Source organism: Fusarium oxysporum, chromosome 8 (genome assembly GCF_000149955.1).
Source record: "Fusarium oxysporum f. sp. lycopersici 4287 chromosome 8, whole genome shotgun sequence".
NCBI classification, from domain to species: Eukaryota; Fungi; Ascomycota; class Sordariomycetes; order Hypocreales; family Nectriaceae; genus Fusarium; species Fusarium oxysporum.
The window spans coordinates 1,564,578-1,588,185 of record NC_030993.1 but is presented as its reverse complement, the minus strand read 5'-3'; the positions used below and the strand labels follow the sequence as shown (position 1 = coordinate 1,588,185).

At 48.8% G+C, this 23,608-nt stretch overlaps 8 protein-coding genes across 10 annotated transcripts in view; 3 read left to right on the top strand and 5 right to left on the bottom strand.

The window, feature by feature from the left end:
* The window catches only part of FOXG_18495 (uncharacterized protein), a gene marked incomplete at both ends in the record, with an annotated part of 4,765 nt that extends 3,157 nt beyond the window's left edge, over positions 1-1,608 (top strand). The window contains one exon of the mRNA XM_018398587.1: positions 1-1,608. Within this exon, the coding sequence (XP_018237078.1) occupies positions 1-1,608 (1,608 nt within the window).
* A 902-nt stretch (positions 1,609-2,510) lies between these two features.
* Positions 2,511-6,365, bottom strand: FOXG_03161 (uncharacterized protein). 2 transcript variants are annotated; one of them, XM_018380741.1, is made up of 7 exons: positions 5,327-6,365; positions 5,205-5,258; positions 4,518-5,130; positions 4,257-4,462; positions 3,462-4,209; positions 3,264-3,413; positions 2,511-3,192 (listed from the first exon to the last, which is right to left on the bottom strand). In XM_018380741.1, exons 1-7 carry the CDS (start codon positions 5,585-5,587, stop codon positions 2,915-2,917), a joined length of 2,310 nt encoding a protein of 769 aa, XP_018237076.1. In that variant the 5' UTR covers positions 5,588-6,365; the 3' UTR covers positions 2,511-2,914. The 2 variants fall into 2 exon arrangements, with proteins under 2 accessions (XP_018237076.1, XP_018237077.1); XM_018380742.1 differs by having other exon boundaries at positions 2,511-3,413.
* Positions 6,366-7,169: 804 nt separating this feature from the next.
* On the top strand, positions 7,170-8,352 carry FOXG_18494 (uncharacterized protein). Its single transcript, XM_018398586.1, has one exon. The coding sequence runs from the start codon at positions 7,756-7,758 to the stop codon at positions 8,131-8,133; it is 378 nt and encodes a 125-aa protein (XP_018237075.1). The 5' UTR covers positions 7,170-7,755; the 3' UTR covers positions 8,134-8,352.
* FOXG_03160 (uncharacterized protein) lies at positions 7,578-12,603 on the bottom strand. 2 transcript variants are annotated; one of them, XM_018380740.1, is made up of 3 exons: positions 11,280-12,125; positions 9,989-11,109; positions 7,813-9,920 (listed from the first exon to the last, which is right to left on the bottom strand). In XM_018380740.1, exons 2-3 carry the CDS (start codon positions 10,627-10,629, stop codon positions 8,456-8,458), a joined length of 2,106 nt encoding a protein of 701 aa, XP_018237074.1. In that variant the 5' UTR covers positions 10,630-11,109; positions 11,280-12,125; the 3' UTR covers positions 7,813-8,455. The 2 variants fall into 2 exon arrangements, with proteins under 2 accessions (XP_018237073.1, XP_018237074.1); XM_018380739.1 differs by having other exon boundaries at positions 7,578-9,920; positions 9,989-12,603.
* Positions 12,604-12,831: 228 nt separating this feature from the next.
* FOXG_18493 (uncharacterized protein) lies at positions 12,832-14,253 on the bottom strand. The gene has a single exon (XM_018398585.1). It carries the CDS (start codon positions 14,102-14,104, stop codon positions 13,724-13,726), a length of 381 nt encoding a protein of 126 aa, XP_018237072.1. The 5' UTR covers positions 14,105-14,253; the 3' UTR covers positions 12,832-13,723.
* Positions 14,254-17,613: 3,360 nt separating this feature from the next.
* Positions 17,614-23,336, top strand: FOXG_03159 (uncharacterized protein). The gene is made up of 2 exons (XM_018380738.1): positions 17,614-18,448; positions 18,504-23,336. Exons 1-2 carry the CDS (start codon positions 18,340-18,342, stop codon positions 19,412-19,414), a joined length of 1,020 nt encoding a protein of 339 aa, XP_018237069.1. The 5' UTR covers positions 17,614-18,339; the 3' UTR covers positions 19,415-23,336.
* FOXG_18492 (uncharacterized protein) lies at positions 19,679-20,208 on the bottom strand (the record flags this gene model as incomplete). Its single annotated transcript, XM_018398584.1, has 2 exons — positions 19,679-20,053; positions 20,107-20,208. The coding sequence occupies 2 exons, from the start codon at positions 20,206-20,208 to the stop codon at positions 19,679-19,681; spliced, it is 477 nt and encodes a 158-aa protein (XP_018237071.1).
* Positions 20,572-23,292, bottom strand: FOXG_03158 (uncharacterized protein; the record flags this gene model as incomplete). Its single annotated transcript, XM_018380737.1, has 1 exon — positions 20,572-23,292. The coding sequence occupies one exon, from the start codon at positions 23,290-23,292 to the stop codon at positions 20,572-20,574; it is 2,721 nt and encodes a 906-aa protein (XP_018237070.1).
* Positions 23,337-23,608: the final 272 nt, after the last annotated feature.

Below are 23,608 nucleotides of genomic sequence, written 5' to 3'. Positions count from 1 at the left end.
CATATTCGTTCGATATCGAACCGCTCCTCCCTTTCTACTTTATTCCCACTTCTCATCATTACAGGGTGTCTGACAATGCCTATCATAATGAGCACCGCAAGCCCTCCGTTCGCGAATATCCAGAATCTTGCCCCAGAATCGTCCAGAGGTCCTGCGACATACTTGCAAGAACTCTTACAACTCGTCATCATGCCGCTTCCCCAGGCAACAGGGCTTGTGGCTGAGGAAAGTTACCGTTTTCATACCGAGCAAAAGTGCGCCAAATTTGAGCAGTCCAAAGGATTGCTGAACCTTGTTCGAAACGCTTTGCTCGAGTACTCGACTGTAAGAAATCATGTCAATGGCACTGAGTTTCCTCTTGACAATCTTGAGTGCCAAGAAAGTCTGCTCGAGACCTTACGAACTCTTGTTCTGGTGGATTCCTCCGCCGTCTCAAATGCTTTAGGCATCAAATCGCTTCCTGCTGAAGCTGTCGGTCTCGTCCGCAAGGTGACCACGAAACTTCTTATTCCTGGAGACTCGGGCGAGACTCAAATTTCGTTTGATCATATCTTACAGATTGCCAACGAGTTGACGCTGCCGTTCTGCCAGCTGAAGCTTAACTTAGATCTGTCATTGCCACAGCCCAGCGTAATTGAAGGACAAGACCAGAGTTCTTCTCGCTTCGAGATCTTCGCCAGGGCGATGGATCGAGCCATTGAAGCAGGCAACATCATGTGGACCAGTTTATTACCTTGTTTGAGTGACGACATTACCCAGCATCTCAAGACACAGGCTCAAACTGGATTTCTCGACTTGATCCCTTCATCGAAGGCTCCTGAGTTTGTCGACACTGGGTCACGGCAGTCCCTCCGCATGGCCGAGAACTTACTAGAAGTGGTGGAGGCTATTATTTCGGGTCAAGCCCCCCCTAAGATGGCACAGTTATCGTTGGGCATGGTCGAGAAGTTGACAGACCTGTGGGAAATCGTCGCAGCAGGGCCTCAGGAGCGTCCCAACTGTCACGCCGCCGTATTACAGTATTGGCTGCCCGCTATGCTTCGCTTTGTTAACCTCCATAGCTTGTCGTCCGAGCCACCATCGGCCCCTCTTCCCACGGCTTCGGCGACAAGGCCTCCTATCCCACCCGTGCATGATGTTCGAGCACGCATTGTCCTTGTTCTTTGCGGGCTGCTACTTGAGTTGGAAACACTGCCGCCAGCTACTGTTGGCTCCCTTGTCCAGCAGGTCTTCGACATTGCTATTCTCCTGGTAGATGCCCTACCCGAGGAATTGCGAGCCAACTGTGCCAGGGCCACCTTGTTAACTCCAGGCGGGATGCCCAACCAAGGAACATCATCTGACCCTCGACTTTACTATTTATTCAGCTCACCGCCGCCGTCTTCGTCAGACAATCTTATGCTCTCCCACCGGGAAAAGGCAGCAACGCCTCAGAGTGCTGCCGCTCGTGGCATGGGTGCGCAATACGGCATCGGGCCAGTAGTCCAGGAGCGTCTGAGTCCCTTCATTCTCCGTCGCTGGGAGGTGCTTAGCGAGCCGACTCCCAATGTTGGTGAGAACGATACGAGCTTAAGTCTAGGTCTTTTTGAAGCTATCAAGCTCCAGTGAGATCCTTCGAGACAGGCTTGTATCTCTTCCAATCACCACAAACCAAATTATTGATGTCAAAGATTTTGACACCCTTCATGCAGCATGACGCGAACAGCGTTCAGGCTTTTTCCTACATCATCATTATCATCACCAATATTATCATGCGCCCGACTGTGTCTAAGTTTTCTTTTCCTTCTTCTCACGGCTATACCCCTGTTACGGAACTCAGGCATGTTGGCATAAGCGATAATGTGCACTGCAAAACGGATATTATTCTCAGTATTGTTTATTCTGGGCTACAGGGGGCATAGTGCATCAATGGTCTCGTCGAATATTTTATTTTGTCTTTTATGGGAAGATGAGGCATTTCTTTTTGTTTCTGCTTTTTGGGGTTTGCTTGCGTATTTTTGCATGGCGCTGATTACAAAGAGGACTGGTGAAACGGCTGATGATATGTCGAGCACAGAACACGCACGATACTTGAGCATTTATCATGTACGAAAGACATCAAGGCTGGTGTCTGATGAGAACAGAGGGCAGAAGGCTCTCTGCATTTGTCTACATTACTCGTTGGAGTGGAATAGCATAGAACTTCAATCAAGTCACTTGATTAGCATCATATCACCCTCTCGACTAGTGGGTTACCATACTGGAAAGCGGTGATTATACTGGTATATATCCTGTGATGCGTGAGTCTGGTGCCGTGGTTGCTCCCGTGGAAGTGATTCGAGAGCTATGAACATGAGACATCATTAGTAGTTATCGCTCCTGTGTACGTTGAAAATGCTAACACTGTGCTCGTGAAGATCACCTGTATAAAGTGATTAAACAGCCGTCCAAGCCCAGTTTCCACTACCAGTAGTGACCTGGGGGGGAACAGACCATTGACACCATTATGCCAAAGTCTTGCAGCCATACCGTACCTGTATTGCATATACTATCAGTCGTTCGTGTTCAAAAGTCTCATGTGTGAAGAACGCCATGTAGTATTAACTACCCTACAACAAACCATTTGAAATTCCTTGCCTGTTTATATAACTGCGAGTCTAACTTATCGCATATAACAGGCCATCACACGTAAGGAGCAAGTAAGAGGTAAACTGAACAAGCGCAAAAGAAGCACAAGAAAAAAAGCGCTCACGTTAGCCACCCAGTGGTTTTACACTAATCTCCAAGCACAGGAAGAAATGAACATGCATTAGATACGAGACGCCATGCAACATAAAAACAGCCAACATGGATAGATATAAACATCCCTCTCCGCCTCTTCCAACAAGCGTTACATATTAAGCCCTTAACCAACGCGAGGCGCTTACATACAAGTTTAATCCTCGTCAAAAATCTGGAGCGTGTTTTGCAGGATGGTGTCGATGGCCTTAATCTGCCAGCCCGCATCGGCAATGGCGGTGCTGGGATCAGTGCCCATGAGTGTCGGGCCAAAAATGACGGCTAGGTTGTGGCAGTTCATGCGGTTGTTGTGGCTGTTGTCCATGACTCTCCAGAGGTGAAGAGTGAGAGCACGCAGTGTAGCGTAGTTGGGATCAGGAAGACTGTTGATGATCGCGTGAATCGAATCGCGACGTACCGTATCGTCTTCTTGCTCTGTGCATATCAGTCAGTATTTGCCAAGGAGAGGTAGACACACACGAAAGGAAGGAATTGGAGCGACGTACTGGCAGCCGTGATGAAGCTATCATGATACTCGAGGGTGAGTAGCGGGTCGGGGAGATCACGGAAAAACTGCTTCAACAGGCCAGTAACACTATTGACGTCATGATAAAAGTTCTCGGGATTCCTAAAGTCGAGCGCAGGGTTGGAAGACTCTGCTATGTGATTAGCTCGGGACTTTCTACGTGTAGAACATGACGTACCTGTATCGAACATATTCTTTAGTCTTTGTATGTGAGCCATGGACCCAGACTGGCGGTAAATGCCTTCCACATTAAGGCCGTACATATCCACCGCCTGGATGCATTGGTAAACAACCATTGGTACTGCCAAGCCGTCACGTTCATAAAGACGACTCAGTGGCAGGCCGAACATTGGCTTGGCAGGCCCGGAAGGTCCAGGCCCAGGAGGAGGGTGACTAGAAGCTCCGTAGGGAGGTGGTGACCGTGCAGCACCTGGAGGTCCTTGTCCCGAGTTCACCCCACTTCCTGAACGTTCATGAGGAGCTTGGCCAGGAACTGGCTGTTGAGGAGGTGAACCGCCAGGCTGGAAGGGCAGAGCACCAAGTTGCGGTGGGCCGGATGAACTGATAGACCCCCCATTACCATATCTTTGACCAGGTGCCTGTTGTTGATTGGGGCCCCGACCTGAGAATTGTTGGCCAGGAGTGCCCTGTTGCACTGGCATGTTCCCTTGACTAACGCTCCTATTATGATGCTGCGAAAAAGGTCGAGGGTCGTCAGTCGGGGCAAATGAAGGATCACCACCAGTAATGCCAGTAATAGGGCCAAGACCAAGGGTGCTAGTCCTTGATCCAGGACCTAGAGGCTGTGGTCCAGAGAAACCACCTTGGGGCTGCGTCTGTGATACTGGTGACTGCACAACAGCTGCGGGTTGTTGGACAGGGCCTCCTGGATTATGCTGGCTGCTGGAGCCCGGAGGGTTAAGTGCCTAAAATCGTTAGTCACAATACTGATTACTTGTTAGTAGTCACTTACTGGATTGCGCTCATATTTGATTTCACCAGTGTTGGGAGGCACACTTCTGTGCTGTGCTGTGACATAGTCATTCAAGTCTTTGTCGTTGTCAATCGAAGAAGCAGCCTGTCGCAGACTGCGTTGAGCAGAGCTGCCTTGGGCCCCAGGACCCTGAATGGGACTGACACTCAGACCATTGCTTAATAGTAGGCGCTCATTGAAGGAGGCTAAACAACAAATGAGCTGGGATTGTACGACCCAGAATACTGGGGAAAGACTTACCAAACTTCTGCATCTGCAATGAAATTCCTGCATCAATCTCCTTAATCGAGTCTTGAAGCGCTCGAATGGCTTCTGGGCGTGTCGTTGAAACAAGTTGGGCCTTCTCAGCCTGCAACGCCTGGACGTGCCCGTGGTAGGTAGAATCAGCTGCTTGAACCTTCTTCAACAGCTCACCCTCATGCTGTTGTGCTGACTTGTGTCCCTTGAGACCAAACATTTTGCCGCTCTGGCGCGACTCGCCGGTCTTGACCCGCTCATAATCCTCAGCAAGAGAGTCGTACTTGGCCTTGCTCTTACGCATAGTCTGCTCCATCTCTGCTACTTTGTTCTCAGCGGACAAGCCGTTTTGCTTCCATGACTTCCGGCTGCGCTCGGCAACACCAGCGAGCTCCATAAGCTCATCGTGCATCTGGTGTAGCTCTTTGGCAAACTCGATGCCATTCTCAGCCATACGTTCGTGGGTGCTTGCCATAGCCTCGTATGCGTTACCGAATGTGCCCTGCCGATGATCGGGCCGGCGCATGACCTCCTGGGTGGTACGTGTGAGTTTCCTGATGCCATTGGCATGGTCTTCTTCTAGACTCGATCGTTTCTTGAGGAACAATGCAAATTCCTAGAGAATCCCAAGTTAGCAAACCGGGTTACCTGAGTGTTGGGAAGCTGGTCAAAAGCCAGTCGATCTCTCACCTTTGCTGAAGCTATGCTCTGTTTGAGGCGATTCAGGAGCGTAACAATGCCAATCTATTGAATGCAGTTAGCCCATTATCCAGACATTAAGCATATTGTTCGTTGCCTGGGGTATGTCATACCTCAGAAGACAAAACGTCCGAAACTTGTTTCATCTGTTCGGAATTCACACCGGATGGACCTGATGTTTGCGTAGGCGATGTGGTGTCGGCGTCGGATTTCTGGTCTTTGTTCATGGCGTCGTCAACTGCAGCACCGCCGTGATCTGATGGGGGCCCCTGAGGACTCACGGGGATATTGCCCAAGGACATGCTGCCGGATCGGTCGCGCTCCTGTGAAGGAGAGAAGGCTTCGTTCGCCGACGGCGGGTGGTATTCGTTCATGATGCCGGTGTCAATTTGGAAAGGTCTCCCGCACGAATATTTAGTTTATAATGCCGGGGACTGTCCAAGTTGTTTGTTTGAGTCAGACTTCGTTGGAGTGGACGCTCACATTCCTTGAGCTGGTCAGGTCGTAGAGTAGAGATTAGGCAGGAACTGTTCCGTCGCAGATTAAGGTAGGATCAGTGAATTGGAGCGCAATAAGCACTGAGACAATCGCGAGGAACAAGTCAAAATCGATTTGCGTCGAGGCGACAACAGTGATGGCAACGTTGGAGAAGCTATTGGCGAATGAAGCTTTGTGTGCCTGTTCTGATGGGGAGAGCTTCGCAATCCGCAGCGGGGGGGTCAGTGATTCGGTGCCAGGACTGACTGGGCCGATTTGTCGTCGAGGCAGCACGGTCTTTCGGAAATGATGAACAGAGGGGATGCACAAGGCGACGCAGGCGAATACGCGCCCGTATGAGGAGAGGTGACGAGAACTGATTGAGCCGAATTAGAGAGGCAAATATACCTCGAAGGTGCAAGATGCAAGTGCAATGCAAATGGATTGGAATTGGAAATGGAGACGAGATGGAGATGAATATGGAGATCGCTTGGCCGGTGGGGAGGGAATGGAAAGGAAACACTGACTTGCCTGAGTCGACGGATTGGATGGAACCATAAATTGGGCTGATTGTGGCTGAGCCCACCTATTTCTTGTCCCCTCGGGTTTCAAGGCAAGAACGCCACCAACTGAGTCTCTCAGGGCAGTTCTTTACCGTTGTTAGGGGTCTTTCCACAGAACGCCGCCTCCAGGGGACGAGGGGACGGGACCCTTTATTTGGTGGCTACGTCTCTTTTAGCTCGAATAACCCCGATCTCGACTTCACCCAAAACAAAGACTTGGCATTGTTTACCTTACCTTCTTCTAAGTTAGCACGCACAAACATAAGCGCCTCGAATGCAAGAGCCCGGATGGATTGCCTTACCCCATGATCCTTACAAACGGTGCCTGGAAACCACTACCTATTCTTTCTTACAGGGAACCGCTACTCAGCCAAGACAAGCTCTAGGTACCTACTATACCTAGGTACCTTATGGTAATACCTTAGATTGCAAGTGGAGGTATCCTACTTACGTACCCCCGTCCACTCTTTTCGCAACGTGTTTGGCGGCGAGTTGGACAAGTTCAAAAGCCACAGCGGCTGACGGCAGTTTTCAAAACGTTGCCTACTATATTCACCTGGTTCTCTGAGTCCTGATATGATATGCATCGTTGCTGACGGGTGGCTATCGTTCCACCCAGGGCTCTTTACCGATTGAAACATGCCTTCTTCGGTGGCTGCGGGCGCCAGCATTAGTTCGTCTATCAAAGAACAGCCAATCTCTTGCACAAATTGTAGCCTGCTGTGGGAACCGCAGTGCTATTACCCTCTGCGGCCTTATGCAGCCATATCTGCAGAGGCGAGACAACGGTTGCGTTGCTTTCTCACTTACATTCATACCCCCTAAAGGCAACACACCTCAACCACAAAAGCTCCAGCAGGGTTGATCTATCATATATGCTTAAAAAGGGATGTCCTAGCCTGCCAACAGAGTGAACAACTCTTTGAAACTTTGAGGTTGTCGCTCAGACATAGCTCCTCCTATTTATAACCGCTAGTGCTGAAAATCCTCCAACTAGACCTCGTGTTTCATATGAGATCCTGGCATATTCTATTCCAGCAGAGGATACGCGCACAAGACTATTGAAAGTCTACTCGAATTGCCGAGACGCCTGTTTCTAAAACAAGACAGACAATATGCAGCCACAGCCGCAAACAAACAACATCACCCGCATTCGGTGGTTTTGTCCTACAGTCTGAGTCTTTTATGATCACCCTTGTAAAAACACCTCGCTACATGTCCACGAAGGAAGAGGATGGCTGTATTCTCCGACAAACGAATGCACAAGCAGGCCGTGTTTGCCACTCTTTAACGATGCAACCCCAGGCCTGACAAACAGACCAAACGGATTTCACAATACAGATCAGCCCACCCCAAATATTCGTTATCGCAACACACGGATGTTGGCTGCTGGATAGAACAAGGGGCTAGGGTTCGGCGCCAACGTCAGCCCTCCAATGCTGATACCTTACTGCAAGTGTATGTCTGGTGTTACTGTTTAAACGAGTCATCAATCTTCTGCGATGCTACAACTTTTGACTTACATCCGCTGGTGCGACAGCATTCTCGATGGCGATTTTGGTGCAAGTTGCCGGAGCCAGATGCCATTTGCGAAACACATGCTATCGGCTGGGTGGTACTATGGCTTGAAGTACCATTCTGATTCATTCGGTCAGTCATTCAAATCCTATCTATCAAGTCCGGGGTATATACAGTCATGCACATCCAACCAGGCCACCCGCCCCAGAACTTTCGTAATACTCAGATCCGTTCGCAAACAGTGTGTGAACGAAGCCCGGAGTCTAATAACTCTCTTATCCTTCTTCTATGATCCTCGGATATCTGCTCTATTAAGACCGATGTCTGGGTATGAGTATGGTTGCGAACAGAGCATCATCTAATAACGACCTTATCTCGCCCCCACCAATATATGAATGAAATACGCGGCCATAATGCTATGCTGATGCTATTGGGAAAAATGCCTGAAACTCCCAGAAAGAGACAAACCGGCGGAGACTTGCTCTGAGTCGTCCGTACCCCATGGCCTTTACGCCTGGTATCATGCTGTATAAGATATGTGCGTGTGTTAAAACAAAAATTATAAGAGAGTAAGGCGCAAATTCGCTTTTGATCGTGAAGCAACACGGAACGAAGAATACGTTGTATCATGAAGGTAGTCGTGTGGCAGTAAATGTGACACTGCTGATAGTCATGCAAATTATCTTACTCAGAAGACAAAAGAACCTGTGATGTTTGTTCAGGCCATGTTGGTGTGGGAATTGGTGCGTACTTGACACCGTCTTGGTCTTCGAGCTCCTTGCGCAAGATCTCAATGGCAAGTTCCCACCGACGCACAAGCTTAGATTTTCGTGCAGTGAATATGTGCGCCAGTGTTTCTTCCTCCAGGACCGCCTGAGCATCTAATTCTACGAGCTCCTGTCGATTCCGCTCGAGCAAGGCTTCGTACTCAGCCTCTTGTCGGTCGATGAGTTCTTCCATGCGTTTAGCCTGACGATCCCTCATCACATTAATTTTGGCCTGATGTGACCTTTCCATGCCATCGCGAATATTGTACTGTTGCCCGAGCTCTCGAAGATCGCGTTCCGTAACCACTCGATGTGGTTGGGAGTTCGAGCCTGGGCTTGAGTTCGCACTATTGCGTCCCAATCCATCACAGTAAGCTTCCATATGCTTCAGTCGAATCCTGACACTCCGTTCACTCGCTTCCAGAGTGTTTCTCAGGTCCATCTCGGCAGCTACCTGTCGATCCTCCAATTGGCTCACAGTCCTCACGTGTTTTTCTTTCATGGTCTCCTTGAGCTCGGCATGCCGCTTCATCATCGACTTTTTCTGCTCGACAAACCGTGCCCTCATGTGCTCCCTACCCTGTTCAGCGAATTCGAGGAATCGTCCAAGTTCTTGCCGATGCATCTCGGCGAGGTTGGAGAAATCGGCATTGTTTCTCGTTCGTTCTTCGGCTTCGAGGCGCTCGGCGGATGCCGCTGCAGCGGCTGCTTCCTGTGCGGCCTTCTCGTCTTCATATTCGGCTAGTTGAGCCTGTTCCTCCGTTCTCCTCCGGTCCATCTCTTCCTCCCCATCACAATCGTTCGGGCACCCAGCATTGGCATCCCACACACCTCCACATGTGAAGCAGAACTGGGCTTTGCACCGACAAGTCATATGTGTACTTGCTTCTTCAAGTGGCACCAAGTTCTGGCATTTGTAACACCGTTTCCAGCCAGGTTTGCCCCCTTCCTTGATAACCTGATCTAGTTCCCAATCTTCCGGGCAGTCCTTACCTGTCGGATGTGCGTTATGTTTACACATGAGGCAAACTCTTGTGTTGCATTTGCGGCAAGTGACAGTGGAAGGATACTTGGGGTCCAATTTTTGATGTGGTGGAATGAATCCTCCGCATGAAGGGTTGGAACAGAATATCCTTGCCTGCCAGGGTGTGCTGTATTGTATAATGGCCTTCAAAAACTCCTGTTGGGCGTCGCGACTGAGAAGGTCCCTCATCACAAACCCCGGCAATGGCTGAGCACAGCATCTCGGCGGCATGCTCGATTCGTCGGACATGGCTGTATGGATGAGCGTTCTTAAGCAGTTATCGCAATATGTGTGGCCACATGAGATGCTGTGTAATGATTTGGAGCTCTTGAAGTCCGCACGGCAGCTCGCACAGGTCCTATGACGACAGTCAGCACACTCTGGTTTCGTGATACCATTTTAGTCGGAATCCGGGTTAGGACGCACAATATGACCTGGAGTGGCTGCGGGGATGCCTTCTTCTTCCATCGTAATCTGAAGCCCGACCTAACGCTGAAAAGGCTGCGTTTCGTCTTGCCGCTCAATATACTCTGAGCAGTGGCATCGGGCGTTTGTGAGTCCCTTGTAGTTTTTGAGTGGTTGTGGTGAGGATCGATCACTGATAGATAGCGATCATACTGGGAAAAGCTCAGATCCTTGGATTGTCGGGCACTGGAAAGCGCTAGATCAGGTGTAGATGGACCAAAGATAGATGAATGTGTGGTCAGAGCGGTGCTTGTGGACCCGGCAGAGAGCATAGAAAATGTTCGAGCATTGTAGACTGTTGAGGCTGACTCGACACTTGAGGTGATACGCTTATCAGCAACACGCGCACTCGAGATACCGAGGGCGTTCGCCTTGGAAACGAGGTCATCCTCGATCTGGTTCTCCGTTCGACCATCCGGCAATTGGAGTACAGTGATGAAGTAGTCGAGATCGCTTAGCTCGGGAGCTGTGGCACCTGTGTTAGTGTCTGCGCCGTTGTTGACGCCAGTGCTAACGCTTGTGGTGGTCAAAGGCGTCGTTGTGGTGGAGTTGGCCATATCGACAGCGATGATCGGGCTCTGACGGAGGGCCGCAGCGATCATGGTCCGGGAACGGCGACTCTTTAGCCAGGGGAGATGAAAATGTGGCGGTGAGGTTCAGTTCGAGTCGAGTCCAAGGGTATCGCTTTCTCAGTGCATCATTGAGAGAAGAGACGAGGTCCTGGAGGAAAACGTTTGATGGCCAAGTAGGAGTGAGTGAGGTGAGGAAAAAGCAACCAAGATTACCTAGTGAGGTTGTCGTGTGGTTGAACTTTTTGGAGGGCGTGGGCGTGGGGTGATGCTGGCGAAGTCTTCTGGGATTGGGTGGCTCCGTCTGGATTGACGATTCGATGATGATGGAACGCCAGGGAGATCCGGCTGCCAACTAACAAGGCTGCGTTGCGTTGGGTTTTGTTGGGTTCGGTTCTGGGGAATTGACAATATCTGACAACTCTCTTGGATCTGAGTCAAGTCTTGGAGCATGCAAATCTTGCGCGCGCATTCGACTGAATACCAGTGCCCAAGAGGGAGAATTGTTGCCGTCTGGAACGTTGAAGGTCAATTTCGATTGGAGAGATACGAGTGACGGCGATGAAGGTGAGAATGCGCCACGATGAGTCCCCACGTAAGAATACAAAGAGATGAAAAGGAAAATCGTCAAAGAAAGCACTAAAAGAAGAGGACGATTAATTATGGGAATAATGAATCCGTACTCGAATATAAAAGTGCAAGATGCTGGTGGGCGCAAAGGTGAGCCGGAGACAATCACGAACAAGGCCAGGATAGGTGGCCAAGGACAAGATGGGATCGAAAATGGAGTCGTCGGGAGAGTGCAGGTTTTGTCAGGCAAGCTTCAAACGAAAGGACAAGGTCGAGAGACATCTAAAGAGACCGAGAGAAGAAGAAAGAGGCCGGGATATGATCCTTAATAATACTTTAATAAAGTCACAGGTGGGAGCGGGAGGGGACTTCGAGGTCGGGGGAACCTCCACTTTGGAGGGATATCTGTTCCGAAAAGAGATATCAAAGGTTCAGGCCAAACCGCAATGCGTAAGGTAGAGCAGATCAGAGACAAGAACAGAGTGGGCATCCAAGATACAAGGCCGAGCAGGCAAGCCAAGGTAAGGCAAAGCAAAACAAAGCAAAGCAAAGAAACAAGCAGGGTTAGTTGATGATGAGTGCTGCTAATGAGGAAATAAGACATCAAAAGCCGCGAATAAACTAATTCTCATGCGTCAAGGGACCTATCAGCATGGATAACAATGTACGGACCAACTTGCCTACCTACTTTACCTATATGGATTACACTGTTTACCTCAGCCTCTCTTAAACTGATATAAAATGCAGTAATTCTGCCCTTCTATCGTACTTCGGATATGATACAAAGCCGGCTGTTATCTACACCGTTGACTCGGCTTATACCCTCCATTCTTCGTGATCGGGAGCGGTTGAGGTAATACAAAATGTCCACCAACAGTCGATAATCAGCATCCGTCACACTCACAGCCAAGCTGACCCAAGCAAAGAAGCAAATATCCAGCCACATCAGTCAAATCAGCTCACGATCACAGGGCGGGTCCCTCTAATGCCAGGGTTCGGGCTGACAAGGGCGGCAAGACAAAATACAATACAGGGGGTTCGAGGGGAGGGACCAGGGTCCTGGACTCTCCTTGCCTGCCATTCGCATCATCACATCATCAATGATCCATTCGAAGTCGAGTCTTTCTTGCGAGGACTCTGACACACAGTGGAGTCAAGCTTCAGGGAGACTCCTACATACATTTTGATGACTGGAGAAAAAGGGGGTCCCGAGAAGAATGTGTATAAGTGGGAATGGAGACACAGAGCAGGCCTGAGAAATGGAGAATAGAGCGGTAAACAATGTAGGGAGGACAGTGAATCACCCCTGGCAGTATTGGAAAGGTGATGATTCAATTACACGTACAGCTTGTAGGGAAGCACCTTGGGTAGATGGTCAATGGAAAGCCGAAGGGATGGGACAATTGCAGCTGATTCGAATTCATAGGTCGACCCAGGCATTCATCTGCACGTTGCAAATTATAGCCGTTCCTTTCTGTTCCTGTTCTCCCGGCAGTCAGGCGACCTCAGACGCCACAGGCTGAACAGGGGGGCTGCCGAATGAGATGATTGGGGGCACTCGGCCGGGACGGCTCCATCGCCAAGAAGCCCACTACGTATTTTCTCTGTTTAGTTTATTGAGGCGCCTTTCCTACATATTCCCCTCCTGTTGGTGTTTATTAGTTGATATGCATATTGTTTCTTTGGCTGGAGTCCATTCTTTTTTTTTTCTTCTCCCTCTTCTGGCTCGAGGACCGGCAATCTACGATACCAGAGTGTTCTTCTTAAGCAACAGACCACAATTGCATCTGCCGAACAAGAGTCAGTACATACCTTACGTACAGTAGCATTCGTATCTCCAAACTCTTCCAGTTCCAAGCTAGGAATGCCTTGATCGGCTCGCCTACCATGACGTAGAGACTTCCAACGCCAATTGCTTAATTGTACATCTAAACTGCTCTTGTCGATCGTTTTACCTTTGGCACAAGTCATTTGATACCACGGCGTTCAGCTATTCCACATTCAAAGACACCGTTGGATTGCCGATATGTAGATCCCTACTATAATAAACTCTTTTCGCGGACTCCAATCGAGTCGCTTATTCAGACAAGCTGTGAGTTGCGACATGCCAAAGCAGGCAAGCACTTGGCATCCTGACTCGATATTTCCCTCACGATGACCTCTGACACGACACTATGGCTATCCTTTCGCCATTATTGAGCTAGGGAGCCTCCGGTGTACATAACGTACGACGCGAAGTTTGACCCACCTTAACCATTAAATCACTCCGCAGTTTACTCCCCGAAACGCGGGATAGTCGAATATTAGCTGTGGTATCCGTATCTGCGAGCGAATTATCAATTTCAATGCCAAGCTCAGACGAGTTGCTTCACGGCAACCGCCGCAATTCAATGTGGCTTGTAAATGCTTTTTCCAACGATCGTCGCATGTTCATTTCCCAACCGTCCATCTGTCTGGTCTGGGCGACCTCGGTTCCGTACTACCACGACGCTTCGGGTGATGTCAAAAAGTCATCCAATCTTCTGTTTATGAGCCGTAGAGGAGGCAGCGGTGAACATCATGCAGGTGTAGATGCAGCCGCAATATGACAAATCTCGGGATTTTCGATCAATGGCTGAAGTTGTGTCAGATGAGAATGTGAAATGTTTGTGACAAACGTAGATCTTGATATCCCTTGACGGTAGATCACCCGCATGTCTCGGGGCGATAACCTCAAAGAGTAGATAGCCTTTACGCAAGGGTTCAATCTTGCTGTTTCGGCAAACTTTTGGATGAGATCGGGGCCGTTTTCAGCTCTTGTTGTCCGGTGAGGGCGTGCCGCAGTTTGTTGTTGTTCAGCTGTCGTATCGTATAAGTGAGGTCTGAGACTGGGACAGTAAGGGAGGTGGCAGATGGGTAAACCGACACGAGAATGCGTATGGGTGTCTGGAACTTTCATCAGAGGCTGTCAGTGTTGTCTTCGAGCAATCCTCGCGCTCAGTAGAGGATAATGTAACTTGTGCCAATACTCTTCAACTCAAAGTTCAGACGCCTGTATCGCAAATTCTCTCTCAGCCATTCTGCCCGGACTAGTGATGGCTGCAGATGACGTGCATAATAGGCATGCGAGAGGACTAATTAGCACAGGTGCTCTTTTGTCAACCATTCAACGGGACCCTGTATCAAACATCGGAAACTCGTCACCTCGACCCATACCATCAAAGCATTCATGTCGCCGTATAGACTCTGCAAGCATCCCATTTGAGTTTCGTTTCAACAAAGCTTCAGCCTTCAAACCTTCCGCCCGGCCGAGGCATCGGCCGATCAATTACTGTAATGGTTAGCTTATCTAGCCCCCAGTAGCTGCGGCCACTCTACCAACAGACACCATTTGAAGGTAAACACTCCAAGTCAATTGGCGGGAGCTACGCTCTTGAGTCCCCCCCCCCCCAGAACAAGCTCACGGGAACTAAAAACTGCTATCGTTAGTCAATGGCTTACCAGTTTGAACTTTGTGCCATGGTCGAGCTGTTCGAGTCATAAACTTAGCGGGAGAGGTTGAGCCTAAACACGTTCGCTTTCCAATCACGTTGCCAGGACTACAAGTGAGGATGAGACGAGACCAAGGAGAAAAGCCGAAGTAACCATCCAGAAATTGGGTCTGGTTTAGCTGAACTCTCTAGTGTCAACGTGTAGTATTTTGTAACGTTCGGCGGATCCGATTTATTGCCAAGCTTCATACAAAACCAACGAATAGGCATGTGTAGGTTCAAGACAAGAAATGCCACCTTCGTTCTAATTACGCAGGCCTCAGAACCTTTCGCGGCCACTCAGCATCGCGTTTGAAACGAAGCGCTATGAGTTCGCCGTCTTTTGACTGTATGGAAATCTAGACTCGTTGTTCTGTTATTATATCCCTACAGGTCGCTTGTCCTTGAACAAAAGCGGGCTGCATGAGTGATCGACGTCGGATCGACGATTCCCGAAGCCCATCGCCGACAGCTGACTTCTTATTAACCCCCTTGTTATAGCGCATAAGACACTTGGGTGCTCAGCAATACATATTTGTTCAAAAGAGAACACGGTATTCTGATTGTTTCTAATCTCAAAACTCCATGCATCTGCATTTCCGTGTCTAAGGCTCGATGCCGACATTATGATCAACGCCAGTTCCAAGCAGCTGGTACATGAGGACGTGCACTATTATTGATCGATGTCTTGACTCATCACCAACGGATGTTGGAAGTCTGTTATCTGTTCGTGTCAGCCGGTCACTAGCACATGGGTCTCAGCAATGCACCATTGAGGCAGACAGGGCAGATCAGAAATCATAAGCTAGAGAGGGATCTCGATGTTTGCCAGCATGACCGGTGTCGGCTTTAGTAGTTTACTACTCTAATGTGGTTTCATATATGCAACTCCACGCAATAGCTTATAGCCAATGCGTCTTGAGAAGAAGAGTAAGTATGGAAGACTCAGACGCAAGTAAGGGACGGGAACAAAGAAATGCCGAATGTCGGTGTGCCGACATGTCTCTGCCACCTTGCATAAAGAACACAGAATTGATAGAGGCCTATGAACTTCGCCGACCTTTATCGAATATGAGTTCTCAGATCAGCCACAAGTTGTGAGATTACGATCTGGAACATGCATGAACTTCAAAACCAAAGCAGTTGGGATGTTCCCACACGCCAAAGATCTGTCAAAACTGAATCGTTTAGCCAAAACAGCCATATGAACCCTGATCCTTGATACTGTTCACGGCTGAGTCGTGGATGTTTGCCAAATAGCTTTGTGTAAATACTGGAGCTCTGACTATTCAGTTTCTTGTCCAGATTCTGACAGTCTATTCCAATTTGCAAAGCCTCGGGCATTTCCCAGGCAAGACGGCGTCACCCTATTGCCTTGACTCTGATTTTACACAATTGGATGCTTAACTACCCAAGATCCGTACAATCTATCAGTGGCAAGGCCAGTGGAGTCAAACATTGTCACTAGAACTTGAAGGGTTTATATATAAATAAAATAGCCGGCCCCCAATAAAACCAGAGGTTATTTCCTTGTCCATCACATATCTATTTTGAGTGGTAATCCGGAGCTATGTCCGACTCCAAAGTTTGACTGTAAACATTAGGTAGCCGAATGATTCAGTACTCGGCTAGTGTCTAGAAGAAATCTTGAGACTGTAATGCTGAGGCATAATAACTCTGATAAGTTTGGGATGAGTTCAGTATGCTCCTTGAATAGGGATTCTTGCCCCCCTTCCCCGGTTCAAGGTCTTCAATATTTTGACACCTTGAGGTTCAGGTAGTTTGGAATCAAAAGTCCTGTGACCAATCTATATGACTGGCTGCAGGCTTTAAGGCTGTTCCCTTACATCACTTAGAGGAAGAGGGATAGATCTATTCATAGCTCAAATGTTGCAAGAGTCTGCCGCGAGTACTCTCTTGTCCCTGTAGTCGAACCACGCTGGATGGCTATCCACCGGAGTTTAACTGCTCTCTACAGACTTTGATATTTCACAGAGGCAGCTGGCTTGATTATCAAGACATTTCGGTATCATCCTTATGATGTTTCTGTATTTTTCTCTGATATCATGAAGAAGACGAAATACCACGGTAAGAACATGGCCACCCACAGCTATTTTGATCGCACCCTGGTATAATATGCTGTGAGAACAAAACTGATGTTTGAGATGTCTTCAAGTTTATTCTATAGCTCTCGTGGTCCTTGGACACATTCTGGTGGTATACTGATCTTGTAATGAGGTACCCTTCACACCAGGCCTCTCTCAGGCGTCGAACATACTAGAAACATTCCGTACTTAGTGAACCCAGTACAGTCTACTAGTGATCCGTTTTTTTTACCTTCAAAACGTTCTGCTTTAGACAATAGATGATGAGCAGGATGTATATAAATTGGATATCCGCAAGACACCTAGTTTTTGTAAGTTTAAGGATAAAGCATCCAATGCTATATTCCATGTTCTCACAAGTACGGAAAAACTGCCTCTGGCACGTTTGCTAGTCATAACACCCCTTTTAACTCATCAAAGAACGCTTATTAGATGTAAGCATACCATTTCAAGTGATATATATGACTTCCATAAACTTTTTTGAAAGGTGCAGAAGTCCTTTATTATGGACAGCGCGAATCTAAAGTACCGGAAAATTAAATACTACAGTAGTGACAGAGTTAGATGGCTGTTGATGATGGCTTGAGAGAGCCCTAGGGTGTGGATAAGACAGAAAGCAGGCTACGGATCTTGAGTAGGCCGTAAGTTGCGATAGCCAAGAGGCAGTCAAATTCAACTCAGCAGAGTCACTATCCCAAAACTAATGCTCTACTGTTGTGTCCAGCGCGAATTTTGGAACAGAGACTACCTTATGCATCGGCGACACTGAGGTTATTTGTGAAATGTGTCACGAAATACGCCCTACCATGAGACACATAACTACTAAGAATCAGTTGCTAAGGTTTCAAGGTCATTCATTGGAGGCACGGAGTTTGGCAACTCGCATAACCTAGGATTTAGTAAAACAGGATATGCTTATCAACATGCTTATTGGTAAGGCTTATCACATGAGATTTGAAAATGAAATTGGAAGTGCTTTGTTCCCTATTACTCTGAATTGGAACTTTGGTGAGTTCCTTTGTTTAAGCTGGTTCACTGCCTCATCAGGCTACAACAGTGAGTCTATTAATGGAAGCCAGCTCGTGACAACCCTGATCAAAGCATCCAAGTGCAAAACAAATGATTCAATGACCTAAAAGCATGAAATATTCGCCTTTGCCTTCGTGATTTGCTGTTTCACCTTTGAGATTGCTGGATATTATAGACAGTACCTATCGTAGTTTTATCGCCTTTGGTTTATTTATTACCTGACGTTGAAATACGAACATCATTCCACTTGCTCCTCTTAATCACACCTAGTCCTCCCCTGCTGGCGTCTCCCCACTTTGAACCCGTCCACTCGGCCCCATCTTCTCGGGTTCTAGACTCCAGACCCTCCTCCGGACTTCCCTTTCCTCAACCCGCGCGTCAACTTGAACCTTGAACAACTCGAGACAATAACATTTTGGATATCCTTCAGGAAAAATATATCATATTACCATACTCTTCACCTTCAACACCAGTATTATACCCTCAATTTCTCGTGACTTGCTACCCCACGCCCTGTCGCGCATCATACTATGGCAGCGGCTGGCCTGATCGATCCGACAAAGACGGGCAACTATCCCGTCATCCTCGGCGATGCTCTCTTAGGCAAGACATCCAACGAGATCTTCACCGGTATCAAGTGTAAGTTTTCCTTAACCCCAAAGCTTGATGTGCCATGATACTTACATACTCCAAGACAATCACAAGCCGACACTCTCGTCAGACTCAGCCCCCAACTTAGCTCGCATAAAACCCTCTATCCCCGGAAAGACGGCATCCTACGACCTCACATATACCGACAACGACGCAAAGTATGCTTTCACAGGGACAAGAAATAAAGATAGTGGTCAATATGTTCTTTACTTCGACCCCAGCCGCGAGGCCTTTATCCTCGATCTTGTCGACTCTACTTTCAACATGAACGTCACCCGACTGCCTGGTAACGCCGATGCTGACAGTCTCCGTCGACAATATCCTCACATCGACAGCGCATCAAACGGCGCATCAAAAACAAACATAAAAGCTGAAAAGAGTGCCTCCGACAAATCCAATGCCAAAGCACGCGCCAAATCCACCACACAGAAGAGAGATGTCAAGCGCAAGCCCGAGAAGAAGCAGGCCCCCAAGAATATCGAGCTCTCACTACCAGTACCTCAATCTAACGAACAATCAAAACCTGCGGAACCCAAGAAGCGTACACCAGCCCCTGAAGAAGAGGACGAGGACGAGGATGATGACGATGGTGGCCTTCTTGTCGAGTATCCTGGCGCCGACACCAACACAGCGCGTAGGACTGACTTCTCGCCTGCTTTCCCGTCTGTTCGCCGCTTTGATGAATTCATGGATCAGCGCGAGTCTGAAGGTGATGATGCCGACGGTGAGGATGATGATGATCCAGACTTTGAGTTCAAGCTGCCCAGCCCTGTCAACAACCGTAGTCAATATGAGACTGGGCCCGATCCTATGGATGTAGACGGGGAAGAGGAAGGGGAGGAAGGACCAGAAGTCGACCTCGCCAAAGAACTCGAGGACGCGTTCGAAAACCTGGAGAACAGCCAACAAGAAAGCCCCGATGGGGATGAAAGTGAGATTAGTGAAGAGGACTAAAAAGGGTTTGGATTATTGGGCCTTTCGGTTTAGATTTTGTTTATATGCGGCGTTTCCACGGGATCTATGGCACAGTTACTGTCAGAAACAGTGGTTATGCTGTTGACCGGGCGTTGGAAAAGAGCCATTTTCAAAGGAATACTCGACGATACCACTGCCACTACCAGTACGACTCCTGGTACCATTTCTGGCTATACTATTCCAAAGCAAACACACGATGAAGAATATAATCATATAGAGAAAACACCGTGCTTATGGTGCCACTCATGCTATCCTCTCAGCCCCTTCTCCTTGATCATCATACTTCCATTTCTCTCCAGGCAAATGATCCGTGATACCCTCGATCGCATCCTCAGACCAAAGATGGACCTCCGAATAGGATAACTGCCGGCCCCAGGTTTTCAGGCCGTCTTTGTCGAACGTTCCAACAGACATGCTAATCTTTTCCGACTTTTCATTGCGCCAGAAGAGCCAGCTGCCGCAATTGGAACAGAAGCCCCGTGCTGCTTCCGGTGAGGCGTGGTATCGCGATAGCGTCGTCTGAGAGGTGAACTCTACGCTGGAAGCAGGGACTGAATGAAGCCATGCAATGAGAGAGCCGCCATTCTTACGGCACTGGGAGCATTGGCAGGTTGAACACTGTCAAGTGATGGTTAGTACAGTGAGATCTGAGAAACGGAAGTGAGATGTACGCTTCTCTTCCAGTCATGGCCAGATGGAAATGTCAGCGTGTAACGAACTGAGCCACAGAGACATCCGCCAGAGACGCTTGTAGGGTATTCTTCTGAGGCCATTGGGTTGCTTTTATACGAGTGATAGTGGCAATGAGACCGAAGTGTTCGAAATTAAAAGTAGTGAGATGAGGAAGAGGCTAGAGTGTTATATTGCATAGTGCTGAAGGGCGTGACCCCTCATCGAGGCGCTTTGCCCGCGGCAAGAATGTCAATGGCGCCTTTTGCTTCCCTGTTTACTGAACATCCATAAATTCAGAACTCCTGGCGTCATTATTCTCATGGCCGGTATATTGATGCCTACATATCAGGTTCAGGCATGGGTATGAATGCATGCATGCCTCGCCAACCACACTCCATGATATCCGAAAAGAAGAATACAAATACTGGGTCAGTACGCCAGTTGATGTTTATATCGTAACATACTTAGACAGCCTCCCATTTTGCAAGCCACCCGACGCTTTCGCCCGCGTTTCTAACTATACAATATCGTCCTTCCTTTGCGTTTTCCTTGACATCGTCTAAAACCTTGTCTATCGCGATTGAACCAATGGCCATCCCGTGACCCTCGGTTAGACTAAATGATCCGGTGGTGACGAAGCCAACGAGATCTTCGACGTTGGGAACAAGGGGATGGCCGTTCATGTCGGATTTATTAGCCGGCGTAAAGGGGTAAGGCGCAGGTTTAGACACGAGTTCAGCGGCAAGTTGACGTTTCAATGATTCCAAGTCGCGGGGCGTCGAGGTTCTGCATGCTTTGTTCTTTGTAGACAGAGACGGCCGGGCCTGAGAAAGCCATTGGGACCGGAGATCATATGGAAGTGAGGAGGGTGTAGATAATGAACCCGGAGGAATAGTGGCAGGGACTTCGGCTTCAGAGGACTGTGGATCTGTGGTAGGACGAGATGGGAGGCGGTAGATGCGAGCACAGGGTGTGACAACGCCCCTAGAAATTAGAGATATACGGACGCCAAGAAGAGCGTTTATTGGTATTGTTGAAGGGGTAGACGGAGAAGTGACGGCTTGGTTAAAAACATCTTTCGAGATTTGGCGCAGCTGGTAAATGCGTGGCTCTTGTTGCTTCGGTACTTGTGTTGAAGCTGAATTTTCGTCCTGGCTCACGTCCATCGCGCCCTCAGTATTGTTCTCTTCGCTAGTTTGTGAATCTCCTGCATTGAACAATAGCTCAAAATCGCTAGCGAAACCATCGCCGATCTCGCCCTTCCTCCCACCGCCCAGATCGAGTGATTCCCAGGCGGTTCTCTTGCTCTTCGGTCGCTTCTCCCAAGCCGCTCTTCTTTTTCGACGCTCCTCGAGCTCCCATGCAGCACCAGCCTTGGTTCCGGGAAAATCCCCTGGGAACCAAGTCTGGCCTCGTTCGAAGGCGACCTGGCGGATCTCGTTCAAACCTGCGAATCGTGGGTTACCCCCTGAAGAGAGGGGATAATGCACCAAAGAGTACCAGAGATGCTGTATACACTTCCATGGGGCAAGCAGAGTCCATGTACCTTGCTTCTGTGTGCCTCTATCCGTGCGGGAAGCCAAAAGGATGACCGGGATTGGGGGATCATCTGCTGTAAGTTTCAAGGAGGTTCCGGGGGCATTTTTTGCTCTTCGTCTATCGATTTGTTTCTGTGAAGGGAAGCAGGACGCGGCATGGCGAGTGTCGCGATCGAAAATGGCATACGGGTTTAAATTCTCCTCGGCCGACCACGACGCTATCTTTTCGAGGAGTTGGAGTTGCGACTCTGGGTCTTCAGGAACCTCCAGGCGCCTTGGAGGATATTGAAGACGGGGATCCTGCACCGAGAACCCCAACACCGCGCCAGCAGGGAGAGTGGCTGCATTTGTTAAAGCGGCCAGCCCTTGAAAAATCTCAGTGTGATTTGTTTTCGTCTTGTCCTTTACGGGATAGGTACGTAATATACCTAGCAAAGCTTCTGTAGACCCCGGTCCTGTCAGGTCTAGGCTTCCAATCTCAAATCGAAGATCTTCGATGTAAAGCCTAGGGTTTTCCTGCTTTATCAAAGATAGTAACTCGTTAAACAGCTCGAGGAAGGCTGAGGGGTGGATCCTCAAGAAGACCTGTCTCGATTCTTGCTTAAGCTCCTGGCTGTCTTCTTGTGCCGATGGTTCGGGGTTCCATAAGATAGTACATGGTCCGATCATCTTTCGGTCGACTTGATTCTGCTGTCCGGTTTGAATTTCCCGACTCAGAACACCGGTCCATGAGCGGGTTCCGATCCTCCACTTCTTTCCCTTGTCGTTCCAACATGAATCCTGAACAACCCCTATCCGCTTCAACACACGTTCTATGCCAGCGTGTTTGCCGTAAAGCCCAATTGTGCTCATGTAGCTCATCTCCCATACAACTGCGCCTCTGTCGCCCTGAGCTCGATGTGTAGGTCGGTATATCTTTTCGTTTGGTGTCAATGGGATAGCGAACCGCCATAAAGGTTCCAACGGATCAGTCATACGTGCTCTTTTCGCATGCCATGAGTGTGTTGGTAACCATGTTTTGTTCAGTTGACGCTTGCGGAACTTGGACTTTGGCTTTGGAGGCTCGTTGAGCTCGTTTCGTCGAAGTTTTGGTCTCGGTGGTCTTCCTATTACAGCCAATGCTTTGTCTTTACTGACATCTCCATCCTGCTTCGCCTTCGCCATCGCTAGGCTAGCCTTGCGTTTCCTCGCTGCCAATATTCCCAACTTTCGTGCTGTTTCGGATCTTATTTTCGCTCGTGTTGTTCTAGGTTTCCTCCTTCTAGCTTCGACAACCGGAGTGTTGTCGTCTTTCATTTCTTTAAGCGCACGTTTTCTCAGTCGGCGAGGCACCCGTTTGGGGTTGTGACTCGCCGTGCGGCGGCGTAAGCCTCTGGGTACCTTCTGAAAGGCACGACTGCTAGCAACAGCTTTCGATGTGGCCATGCTCTGTTCAAGAGCGCGAATCTCGAACTCGTGGGCGGCCACAAAAGCCTGGAGATCAAGTTCGCCATCTTTGAGTGCAGCTTCGGCGGGTTGTGCAGGGATACTGCGTGCAGAATGAACCACGGAGCGCTTCTCCCTACGGCCATTCGATGCAGGCGTGTCGGCCTTTCGCTTTCTGCTGTCTGGCCCAGGTTGGGCTCCGGTAGAAGATCCCGGAGCCATGGCGAGGGAGTTGTTGTGAAGATATCAAATTTGGGAGTTCTTGGTCACCTTCAATGTAAACGTCGAAACGCGACGGGAAGAAAATAAAAGCTTTATCGATAAGCTTTGACGGCCCCTCCAAGTCATCATTTCAGGACTGCCATTATGACATGTGAATAAGGTTTTTATTAGACGAGGGCGAGTCAGTCGATTGTTTTTTATTTTATTTTTATTTTTTGTTTCCAAAAGATAGATCGTTTGGTCACAAAAGACTGCGATTTTATTTCCCCAGCCAGGACAGTTCTTCAGAGCTGGCCGCCAAGCTAAGGTATTTATA